At 58.8% G+C, this 11,636-nt stretch overlaps 1 protein-coding gene across 4 annotated transcripts in view; it reads left to right on the top strand.

Annotated features, from left to right (window-relative positions):
• Positions 1-10,886, top strand: part of ARVCF (ARVCF delta catenin family member) — a 49,402-nt gene extending 38,516 nt beyond the window's left edge. The window contains exons 6-20 of one of the 4 annotated variants that reach the window (XM_030292472.1): positions 449-948; positions 1,614-1,797; positions 2,630-2,747; positions 3,180-3,351; positions 4,059-4,076; positions 5,115-5,186; positions 6,560-6,687; positions 7,006-7,156; positions 7,444-7,642; positions 7,731-7,842; positions 7,961-8,051; positions 8,369-8,422; positions 8,822-8,907; positions 9,508-9,624; positions 10,076-10,886. In XM_030292472.1, the coding sequence (XP_030148332.1) occupies positions 449-948; positions 1,614-1,797; positions 2,630-2,747; positions 3,180-3,351; positions 4,059-4,076; positions 5,115-5,186; positions 6,560-6,687; positions 7,006-7,156; positions 7,444-7,642; positions 7,731-7,842; positions 7,961-8,051; positions 8,369-8,422; positions 8,822-8,907; positions 9,508-9,612 (1,990 nt within the window). In that variant the 3' untranslated portion in view covers positions 9,613-9,624; positions 10,076-10,886. The remainder of the gene's footprint in view (positions 1-448; positions 949-1,613; positions 1,798-2,629; positions 2,748-3,179; positions 3,352-4,058; positions 4,077-5,114; positions 5,187-6,559; positions 6,688-7,005; positions 7,157-7,443; positions 7,643-7,730; positions 7,843-7,960; positions 8,052-8,368; positions 8,423-8,821; positions 8,908-9,507; positions 9,625-10,075) is intronic. The other 3 variants (XM_030292473.1, XM_030292475.1, XM_030292476.1) reach the window with 3 other exon arrangements.
• Positions 10,887-11,636: the final 750 nt, after the last annotated feature.

Here is an 11,636-nt window from a genome sequence, read left to right as displayed (position 1 = left end):
TGAATGCCCCTCATAGAGTCCCACCAGGATGGCTGTGTGCAGGGGAGGGTCACCTCCTACCTGCAGATCCTGGCAGATCCTGCATCGCAGAGATGGGCCTCATGGAAAGGCAGGACTCCCAGTCATGGACACAGATGTTTCATAGAAACGCATTTAGCTCAGAATTGGGGAACACTGCATGGTGATGAGAGTGAGTGAGCTCCCTGATGCAAGCCTTGGTAACCATTGGCTGGTGTTTGGCTCCATCATTGTCTGGGAGTCTGTTCTTGCTGGCCTAGGTCATGACTCTCAGCACCCACTCGGTGCTTGGGGTCAAATACCGAGGTTATTGGCCTATCCCTGCCCTTAATGGGTTCATGGTCCCCTGGAGAAAGTATAGTGATGCCACTCTGGAGCAGGCATCTTGTGACAGTGCTGAGATGTTCATGTGCCCTGCCTGCCTGCACAGGGCCTATGAGGATGTGGCAGATGATGGCGGTGAGCTGATGGAGGAGCGGCCCCCGTTTCCAGCTGCGACAGCACCCCTGGCCCAGCCAGAACGGGGCAGCCTGGGTAGCCTGGACCGGGTGGTACGGCGGTCGCCCTCAGTGGACAGCGCCCGTAAGGAGCCACGCTGGCGGGACCCTGAGCTGCCAGAGGTACTGGCCATGCTGCGGCACCCCGTGGATCCCGTGAAAGCCAACGCGGCTGCCTATCTGCAACACCTGTGCTTTGAGAACGAGGGCATCAAGCGACGTGTGCGGCAGCTGCGGGGCCTGCCTCTGCTCGTCGCTCTGCTGGACCACCCAAGGGCAGAGGTGCGGCGGCGGGCCTGTGGAGCACTGCGAAACCTTTCCTATGGCCGAGATACAGACAACAAGGCTGCCATCCGTGACTGTGGCGGTGTGCCTGCCCTGGTGCGCCTACTGCGGGCTGCCCGGGACAATGAGGTTCGAGAGCTCGTCACAGGTGAGTGGTACCTGGCTTCCCCACATCCCTCAGGGAGGAGGAGAGCGAGGCTTGGCCAGAAAAAGATACCCCCCCCCCACACCACCCATTTAGTCAGGAGTCCCAGCTGCTGGGGGGTAGGCATCAGGCTCAGACTGAGTGGTCCCCAGTGTCTCTATCTCTGGACTTTGCTGCCCCTCAGGCAGGACCCCTCTCCACTTGCCCCCATGTCCCTGTACTCTCCAGGTCCAGCGTCTTGGTCCCACCCTCCAGTGGGGCAGTGGTGAGTGATTGTGCCTCATGGGACCCAATTGGCCAGATAGGGTCACATGACCACTTTGGGTAGAGCCAATGGAGCAGTAGTCCCATCCACCCATGAGGTTGAGAATGGATGGAGGAAGAGAAAGTATCTGTGTGTCTAGCCACAGGCTCCTTGCCAGCCCTTCCTCTGTGTCCCAGCCCCTCTGGTGCTTCCTCCCAGCCAGTAGCTATTATTGAGTGCCTGTGCACATCTTGCCTGGGCCAGGGTAGGCACCCAACACTCCTCATGGCTTTTGTCACTTCCTATCTTCTAGTCTGATGTAGGGCTGACGAAGGATGGGGCAGGTCCTGAGCAAGGTCACATGGGGAGGTAGGGAGGTCACTGCCTGTGTGGTCAGCACTGGCTGCTTGATGGCATCCTGCAGGTACACTCTGGAACCTGTCATCCTATGAGCCCCTGAAGATGGTCATCATTGATCACGGCCTGCAGACACTAACCCATGAGGTCATTGTGCCCCACTCGGGCTGGGAACGTGAGCCCAACGAGGATTCCAAGCCAAGGGATGCCGAGTGGACAACAGTCTTCAAGAACACATCAGGCTGCTTGAGGTGTGGGTGGGGGCTGGGCTTAGGCATTCCCTATGAGGTTACCCAGGGCTATTCCCGGTCAAGGAGGTGGGAGCCAGGCACCAGAGCCTACATGCAAAACTGGGAATACCCATGTTCTCATGTCCTATAAAGTGTGGAAGAGAACTAGCCACCCAAGTCTTAGGAGCTTCACAGCCATACCACAGTTCCTGCCTGAGTCCTGAGAATGGGGCCTGATGAGGCTGTACTCATCACCAAGGGCAGCCTCTGGACAAGGTCTGCTACGCTGTCATGTAGTACCCCATGGCCCCAGCCCTGCTCAGTTTTGATACACTCTCCTATCACCGTGACAGCCAGGGTAGGGGGAGCCAGGACCCTCATCTTCAGGTGGCCTCAGAGGCCTCATTCTACCTCCTTGCAACCTCTGCCCTCACCCTCCCACCCTGGGATTCCCTGTGGAGTCCCCACAGGCAGCGCTGGCTCCCCACTGTCCTGCCTGTCCATCAGGATGTACCCCCGTGGCCCTATGGGGTCTTCACCTCAGGGTAAGGTGGAGCCCAGAACTGCCCCTGGGGTAGGGAAAGCCCATAATTGCCTGCAAATGGACTCACACCTCTGGAGCCACTTCTGCCCATTTCCAATTCAGCCGGTCATCAGAGAAGGCCCTCTGCGCCATACAGATGCCAGGCTGGGGCTCCTTCCTGGGGTCTCAGTGGTCAGGGCACTGTCAGTAGCCCCAACAGGGTGGTGTCAGAGCCTGTTTTACAGATGAAGACAAGACCCCAAAGCCAGGTGAGGGCTGGGAATTTGCCATGGGAGCCAGGGGTCACAGGGCTTGCTCTTGGCCACCCAGGAACGTGAGTTCGGATGGTGCAGAGGCCCGGCGCCGCCTCCGGGAATGTGAAGGGCTGGTAGACGCCCTGCTGCACGCCTTGCAGTCAGCTGTGGGCAGGAAGGACACGGACAACAAGGTGGGTGGAGCCTGGCAGGGAGAGCTCTAGCAGGTCCCGGGCAGGGGCAGTCTCATAGCTTCCTACAAAGGGTTCTGGGAGATGGAGCAGGAACCGGACCCAGGGGGCCCTAAACTATCTGGGCAGTACAGGGGGAGTAGGCATACCGGTCTGGGGCAGCGCCCTGGGCATGGACCATCTCATAGTGGCCACACTGAAGTGGACATTCCTGAAGCCCCGGATGAGGTCCTACACACAGTGTGTTTTCCACCTTTTTTCTTCCTCAGCCCTTCTCTGGGAGTTCTTACCCACATGGGCCCCCTAGCTTAGGCCTTCCCATCTTTGCATCCCTGGTTCCTTCTGTGCACACTGGCTGTGGCCAGTCTTTGCCAGGAAGGTTAGCAGTCTCCGTGCCCACCTGGCCCTGCTCCATCAACTCTCCTCTCCCCACAGTCGGTGGAGAACTGTGTGTGTATCATGCGGAACCTGTCCTACCATGTGCACAAGGAGGTGCCTGGGGCCGACAGGTACCAGGAGGCTGAGCCTGGGCCCCCAGGCGGTACTGCAGGCTCCCAGCGCCGGAAGCGGGATGACGCTGGCTGTTTCGGTGGCAAGAAGGCCAAAGGTGTGTGGGAGGGACTGGGGTACCATTCTAGGACTCCCCATGCAACCCCAGGCTGAAAGTTCTTCCATACCCATGGCAGGCACGGAAGCCAGAGACCACCTGGTCAGCTCCTGATGGGCAGGTGGGGAAGCCGGGAGCCTCGGAGGCTGGGCCCAGCCCCCTGGGTCATCCAGCTGACAGGCCGGCGTTCCCTCATCTGCACTGTGGGTCCCCCAGGGGAGGACAGGAGTGAACCTGTGTGGTGTCCCTGCTGCTGCCTAGACTCGGTCCCTCAGCTCTGAGAAGGGTTCTATGGGTTCATGTTTGGGAAGTACCAAAGACGATGCTGCCTCCTGGCATTCACAGAGCACCTGAAGACCCTGAGATGCCCTGAGGGCAGCACCCCACCCTGCCTTCACACCATCCTGACCAGCATTTGCTAGGTACAGGTTCCAGGATCTGCATTCCCTGGCACCTGCCGGGTGACATCTGTACACTGCCTTCACCCACTCCTCCCCATCATGTGGACCTGTTCTGATTCCAGGCCTCCCCTTTCTTATCCCATTTGCTGGCACTCAGCCCTCCAAAGTAATTGTGGTAGGATACCATGACCCATCTACTCAACCCAGGGTATTCAGTGGGAAGTTGAGGCCTCCTGGGAGGGTGTGGGGGGGTTGCTGCCCACTCAGGCTCGTCTCCTCTCTCCTGTGCTTCCTCCGGCTGCCCAGAGGAGTGGTTCCATCAAGGTGAGTCCCTGTTTGTCCTGCTGTCCAGGCCTGGTGGGTGCAGTGGGCACCAGGGAGGTGCCCCCTGCCCTATTGTTTAGGTAGTTATCTCCATGACAACTGCAGGGCAGTCCAGTCTCAGGGCCCTGCCCCATCCCCAGTCCCTTCTCCAAGCAGCCATTTCCATGACAACTGTGTAGGCATGACAATGGCAGGAATGTTAGCCCTGGACCTTTTGGGAGGCCAACAGGCTGTTCCTCTATAACTTCAGACTCAGCTATGTCTGCAGGGCTGGAGCTGGAGCTGGAGCAGGAAGAGCCAAAGAGGGGGCAGGGCCTGGGTATATTCGTCCCCAGGGGTAACAGTGAACAAAGTCTGTCCCTGGGAATGAGGCAATATATGGCTTAGAGGGACGACAGAGAGGCCCCATGAGGCTGGGATCCCAGATCATCTGAACTCTGTTCTGCTGCTTTTCAGAGGAGAAGCAGCTCCCTCATCTGAGATGAGGGTGAGTGGGAGATAGCGAGCTCATTCATGGAGGTGTGCAGGCTGAGGCTGACAAGTGTTAGGTGGGGCTGCTGTAGGGGTTCAGCCTGTGGGCCAAGGTCTCTCTTAGCCAGCAGAGCCTGGGACCAGGTTCTGCCCCCGGGTGGGCATTTCCTTGTGGCTGGGACTCTTGGCCCCAGCTTTGCTTTACTGTTCAACCAGGCACATCCTGTCCTTGCCAATCCTCAGCTTTGTACCTACCTGCCACCCAGCCTGGGCTCCTAGCTCCTGGCAGCTGCAAGGCCTTTGGGTGGCCTGCAGTGCTTCTCCCAGCATCTGAAGGAGATGAGTTCTGGCTTCTGGGGGCAAGGCTGGGGCATCCACAGTCCCCACTGCCACGACTGCCCTCCTCCGGCCCTCCCTGCCTACCTAAACACAGAATAGTGTTCCATTGCCAAGGCCTCTTGGGGGCGCTCTTGGGTTTGCTTCAGGAAGGAAAGTGCTGTGTCCAGCCCTCCTGATGCACACCCATTCTCTGCAGAGTCTGCTTCACCTCCCCCTACTCTGTTCCAGGGAAGAAGGATGGTGAGATGGACCGGAACTTTGACACGCTAGACCTACCCAAGCGAACTGAGGCTGCCAAAGGTGAGTGGGTAGAGGCAGAGTTCAGGCACAGGCCTATCCAGGTAGTGAAGCTTTGTGCTACTAAACAGGCTTGAAGGGCCTTGGGGATCTGATGGAAAATAGGACCACAGGTATGAGGTTCCCCAGAGGACCATCCAGTTCCTGGGCACCTGCTAAGGGTTCAGAATCAGGGTCAGTTCCGTGGGTCACTTCAGGCAGTGGGGGGAACAGGCACAGAGAGGCCAGGTGATTGCAACGTCACACAGCATGTGAAAGACGAGAGGGGCTAGAGTGAGGCCTTCGGTGAAGGGCAGAGACCAGGTGGGCAGGACCTTCCAGTATCAGCTGAGGAGCTCACATTCACTCAGGGTGGTTTGGGAGTTGGGGTGTATAGTCATATCTAGTACAGAGGCTGATCACACAGGGGGCAGAGCAGTTTGTCTTTCTTATCCCCTGTCTGGAGCCCTGTGTGCTGGCACTGGGAATCCAGCCTGAGTAAGAGAGATCTGCCCTAGTGAGTCCCAAGCCACAGCCCACCCTGCAAGCCCAGACACCCCCAAGCAGGGTGGAAGACCCCGGCCATGGGAGGTCTAGGGGAAAGCATCACAGGCAGTGGGACCAGCTCCTGCAAACACCCTGAGGGGTAACACGTTGCATGGGGGACGTTCTTGGAGCATTTGGGGAACAGGAATCCCAGGGAGGCTGGAGTAGAGGGACCAAGGAGGCATGAGGAATGCGGAGGGGGTGATGAAATGTCAGGTGGGAGGACCCGGGAGAGGGAGTAATTTTGGGTACAGGCCAGCTGAAAGGCTGCTCAGGCCCTCCTCTCTGAGTGCCTTGGGGCAACTCTGCTGCAGCCCGGAGTGGTTGAGCAGGTTGTAGACAGAGAAGGCAGGCCCTGTTGCTAGGGATGGCCACTGAACAGAGCTTTAGTTACATAGGAGGGAACAGGGCCCTGTTGCTAGGGAGGGTGGGTCTTGTTGCTAGGGCTCCTCCTCTTAGTTGTACAGCCTATCTACATGGGAGGGCTGGCTCTGCTATTAGGGAGTTTGAGTTCCGTTGCTAGGGGAGCCACCCTGGCTGCCACCTCCCTCCCTACCCCTGACCTCCTGGATGCTCTGGCTGCCAGGCAGGTCGAGACCATTTCTTTTGCACCAGGGGCAAAGGAACAGTGACCTCACTTAGACCCACTGCGTCTCACTGAGCTTCTGTTCTTCCATGAAATGGGAATGCCTTCTCCCTTGGGTGGCCCATAAAGAGTGAATGCATTGATGTTAAATTTTCCCTCACTGCACCACACCCATCCCTGGCCCCAGCTGACTCTCACCCTGGGAGGAGAGGGGATAATGGGGGCAGGTGTGGGTGACTGTGGGTGGTGGGTGCTCTGTGCCCAGGCTTTGAGCTGCTGTATCAGCCCGAGGTGGTACGTCTCTACCTCTCCCTCCTCACGGAGAGCCGGAACTTTAACACCCTGGAGGCTGCCGCTGGCGCCCTGCAGAACCTCAGCGCTGGCAACTGGATGGTGAGAGGCCAAGCCTGGTAGGGAGGGGACAGAGAAAATCTTAGGTATCCTGTTGGTGCCTGCCTCTGACTTTGTCCAGGTTGGGAGGGAGAGTAGGGGACACCATGTCTCCCCGAGGTCCAGGAGGTTCAAGGTTCCGGGTGGTTTGGGGCACAAAGGATGCAAGCTGGAGGTAGAATTGAGTTGCTTGGGTAGGACTTTGTCATGCCAGGGAGGAGGGTCCAGCCAGAGGGAACAGCCAGGGTTCAGGTGGGAGAGTGCCCTGACATGTAGGCATGCCTGAGTGTGCTGAGCACCCTACCTGCTCCACTGCCACAGTGGGCCACGTACATCCGCGCCACGGTGCGCAAGGAGCGTGGGCTTCCGGTGCTCGTGGAGCTGCTGCAGTCCGAGACTGACAAGGTGGTGCGCGCTGTTGCCATTGCCCTGCGCAACCTCTCGCTGGACCGGCGCAACAAGGACCTCATTGGTGAGAACACTGGTGGGGCTGAGCTGGGATACAGAGCCCTGTGGTCTGCTCTGGGGTCCCACGGGCAGGGGCAGAGGGACTGGCAGGGTGGGGAGGTCAAGGGCCCGGCCCTGCCCCTGTCATTCTGGAGCTCATGTCTTCCTGAATGGTCTCAGAGCCTAACCCCTGTACACGGCAGGTGACGTTGCAGCTTCCTGGGGCTCTCCTGGTGGAGGCCCCGTCTGAATCCCCTTCCTTCCCGCTGGGGTGAGCAGAGGCGTGTCCTAACACTTGCCCCTGTCCTTCAGGGAGCTATGCCATGGCGGAGCTGGTGCGGAACGTGCGCAATGCACAGGCTCCGGCGCGACCTGGTGCCCACCTGGAGGAGGACACGGTGGTGGCTGTGCTCAACACCATCCACGAGATCGTGTCCGACAGCCTGGACAACGCACGCTCACTACTACAGGCCCGAGGCATTCCAGCGCTGGTGGCACTTGGCGCTACCAGGTGGTTGAGGGCCTGGCCTGGGGAGGGTGGGGTCCCAGTGGGAGGGGGGCGTGGCCGGTTGCTGACCCCGCCCTGGACCTGGCTGCAGCCAATCAGTACGTGAGGCGAAGGCCGCATCCCACGTGCTACAGACTGTATGGAGCTACAAGGAGCTGCGTGGTGCCCTACAGAAAGATGGCTGGACCAAGGCGCGCTTCCAGGTGTGGCCTGCCTGGCCTTTCTTTCCCTCTTTCACTTCTCCAGGCCAGGTCCCCCACAGGAGTGCCCCTAACCCTGCACCCTATCCTGTCTGTTTTGTGTACCTCTTCTCATACACAGTCAGCCACTGCTACTGCCAAGGGTCCCAAAGGAGCACCAAGTCCTGGAGGCTTTGATGACAGCACGCTGCCACTGGTGGACAGGAGCCTTGGTGAGTACCGAGTGGGGGCATGGAAACCTATCCCTAAGGTATGAGATGCTCCTCTACCCAGGGGCACTGATAGTGACAAGGCAGGTGAGGGCTAGGTGTGGAGGGAGCTTTCCTGGCTTGCAGCCTCCTACCACCTCTACACCCATGGTGTCCACATTGATGTTAAGCCGGGGTGGTGCTGTCAATGACAGAGGCCTGGCAGAATGGTACAAAGAAGTTAGTGATGAAGAGTCCCTGAGGCCAGCTGTGCTGGGGGTCTGTCTGTTCTGGTATCCCCACTGCACTGTATCCCCAGCCACCTGGCTTGTGCCTTGCAGATGGTGAGAAACCGGGCAGCCGGGACGTGATCCCCATGGAGGCACTTGGCCCAGGTGAGTGCAGATAATGCAGGGCGTCTTGTTTTCTGGGGAGGAGGAGGGGAGAGGTGCTGAGATGGGCCAGGTGGTTTTGTCTTGTGTGTTTGGTGCTGGAGAGGTCTTCCAAGGAGGTGCTGGTTGGAAGAGATCTGGTTTAGCGGTGCTGGTGAGGGGGGTGGACAGCCAGGGAGGGGTCAGTGCCTAGCTGGGGTCTGGCCTGCCAGCTGCGGGGGACTGGGTGGGGGCTGGTGTGTTCTGAGCCACCATCATGGGAGGGGTCGTGAGAAGACCTGACCTAGTCCTCCCACACAGTGCTGGGGCAGGGTAGGTGGGCCCCCCTGCATCTGGGCTGAGAGGGAGATCTGCTCCTGTGGTGCCTGCCCCTCAGAGTTCCCCTCATGTCCCCACCCCAAGATGGATACTCTACTGTGGACCGGAGGGAGCGGAGGGCTCGAGGCAGTGACCCTGCGGGGGAGGCCTCTGAGAAGGAACCGTTGAAAGTAAGTGGCTGTGGGCAGGTGCCTAGAGATGTGGCATAGCTAGGGCTTGCCTGAGAGGGGCGCCGGCGAGGTGCTGAGTTTAGGCTGCCCAGTCAGCCTGGGGTGGAGCTCATCTGAAAGGCAGTTGGGCTGGGAGATCAAGCCTGAGGACCGGCCCTCCCGCCTCAGGAACATTACCAGCAGAGTCAGTCTATGGGTACAGGTGACTTGAAGCTCACATGCACTGGGAGAGAGGGGGCACGGGACAGGGACGCTGCCCAGAACAACGCACAGAGCCAGGGGAGTCTGAGCAAGTGTGTCTTCTTCATCTTTCTCTGCCTGTGTGTGTGAGTGGGCAGTGGGTGAGGGCCCACCATGGTCCTGCCTCCATGACAACACCTCCCAGTCCACTCTGTGACAATCCCCTGGCTTTGGGCACAGGCCTGTGTGTGTCCACGTGTCACTCCGCATCTATGTGAGCCACACTAGCTCAGCTTCCCCTTCCTGTGCACCCTGTCTCTGGCCTTACCCGCTGAGCAGCCCAGCCCCAACCTGTCAGCACTGACTAACATGCTGTATTCTGCCTCTAACGCCCTCCTGCCCACTGCCCGTCCGCTGCAGCCCGACCCCAGCAGGAAGGCTCCGCCTGGGCCCAGCAGGCCTGCGGTCAGGCTGGTGGACGCCGTGGGGGACGCTAAGCCTCAGCCCGTTGACTCCTGGGTCTAGCTTGCATGCCTGGTACGTTCTCTCGTCTGGTTTTTCATTCACCTGTTTCCCGTCCTCTGGGCAGTGGCTTCTTGTTAATCTCTGCTGGCTGCATGTTCTTTCCCTTCGTGCTCCCTGGTGGGACCCTGACTTCAAACTCATCAGGCTTAAATGCCCATTTTATGGACAGGCTGAGGTCGGAGAGGGACATGCTTCCCTGGGTCTTCAGTCCCAGCCCAGGTCATCAAGGACCCAGAGGAGATAAGGCCAGAGAGCAGGGATGGTTCCCCCACATTTAAATGCCGTAAGCACAGTGCCCCCCCTGGACCAGCAAGTCAGATTGGCCCTGATGCCCAGACTCTTGGGGTCAGCCTGCACCACTCATAGCAGCCGCCTTTATCCACATTTTCATTGGCATAGCCTGTGGAGGGGTCCACATAGCCACCAGGCCACCCTGCTCAACCTTCCCCCTCTCCCTCCTTAGGGCTCGGGCCCAGCCATTTGTTCTTAGGGATCTGATCTTGGGAAGAAGGGAACTCCAGGGCCGGCCCTCACAGACCCTGCTGTGGAGCTTGGAGCCCCCTGGCGCCAGGGGTTGGCAGCGCCTCTCGCCTGGGAGCCAGGGCCGGACATTCTGGACACACCTCCCTTCCTGCCCCACCTCCTAACTCCTTAGGCTGAGTTAGCTGTTTACTGACATGGTGCTGTGTGTGAGTGAGAGAGAGAAGGCCAGTGGAGCTGCCAGGGTGGGGCCCAGGGAGGTGGCAGGACAAGGCACCAGGCTTTGTTTTGGGGCTGGTGATGTAAAAGAGTGTGCTCTTGTATGTGCAAGGCCCCAGAGGAGTCTAGCAGGGAGGGGGGCTCAGGGAAGGAGTTTAACTCTGGAAGATGGAGGGGATCCACTGGGCTCTGAGTCTCACCCTGCATGGCAGACAGAACACGGGCAGGGGCTGGCCGTGCAGAGAGGCTCTGGAGGCAGTGAGGTGGGTGTCAGGCTGTGCTTGCCCCCACCCTGCCCTCGGATACATGGAGCCCAGTGTGGCAGGAGCCTTCTCTGAGCGACTCTGGCCCAGGCCATGGCTGCCAATCCTGTTTGCCGGAGCCCTGAGTCACACCTCTGGGACTGACCTTCGGCAGCAGCGGGGGACTGCTGCCTAGTGCCTGCTGTTTGTGACTTAAAAACAGAAGAAGAACACTGACAAAAAGCATTAAAAACAAAACCAAAATAAGACTGTATTGGTAAACACCTAAATTTTTGTAAGAAAATTTAAAAATTAAAAAAAGCAACAAAGGAACTTTCTATCTTCTATGGCTCACATCTTTTGCTCCTCCCTGATTGTCAGGTGGGAAATGGGTAGAGGTGGTGTCCATAGGGGGCTCAGCTCCTAGGCCCCAGGAGTGTTTCCACACATGAACTCCCAGGCTCCTGTGATCCCCTTTCTACACGCTCAGAGGAGAGGGCTTGCTCCTGGGTGGTTAACTGGGACCTGGGTCCCAGGGTGGTGTCTTGGCCAGAGGTTCGTCTACATGCAGGCGGGCTCAGCCAGGATGGGGTTGGGGGTGGGTGGGTAGGGGAATCCCTAAGGAGCCTCTGAGGGAGCCAGAGGGCCAGGGTTGGTTTAGGCAGCTGTGGATTTAGAGAGATGCAAACTAATTCTACTTCATTACTTGCTAGCTGGGCAATCTATAAATGCCAGAGTTGGTCTGAGCCCACTCTTCCATAAACAAGGCCAGGAAGGACTGGGCAAGTTGCTTCTACTCACTGCCACCCAGGGACCCCAAGGGGCCAGGTGCCAGAGACTACACCCTGCACTGTGGTGGGGCCCCATGTCTACCTTTCCCTAGTATCTGCTTGGTCAGAAATGGACACACAGGCTGACCAAGTGCCCTGTTCCAGTTTCCCGGGACAGTCTCCAGATGGGGGCTCACCTCAGCCTATGGACATTCCCATGGGGATGCAACAGGTACCCTCAGCCTGGCCACATGAGCCTCCAGGCCAGCATTAGCATCTAGTGAAGGGGAACACTGGGTGTGGTGCCAGAGTT

Source organism: Lynx canadensis, chromosome D3, assembly GCF_007474595.2.
Source record: "Lynx canadensis isolate LIC74 chromosome D3, mLynCan4.pri.v2, whole genome shotgun sequence".
In the NCBI taxonomy this organism is placed as follows: domain Eukaryota; kingdom Metazoa; phylum Chordata; class Mammalia; order Carnivora; family Felidae; genus Lynx; species Lynx canadensis.
Note: the sequence above shows the minus strand (reverse complement) of the source record. Positions and strands in the feature narration are given on the sequence as shown.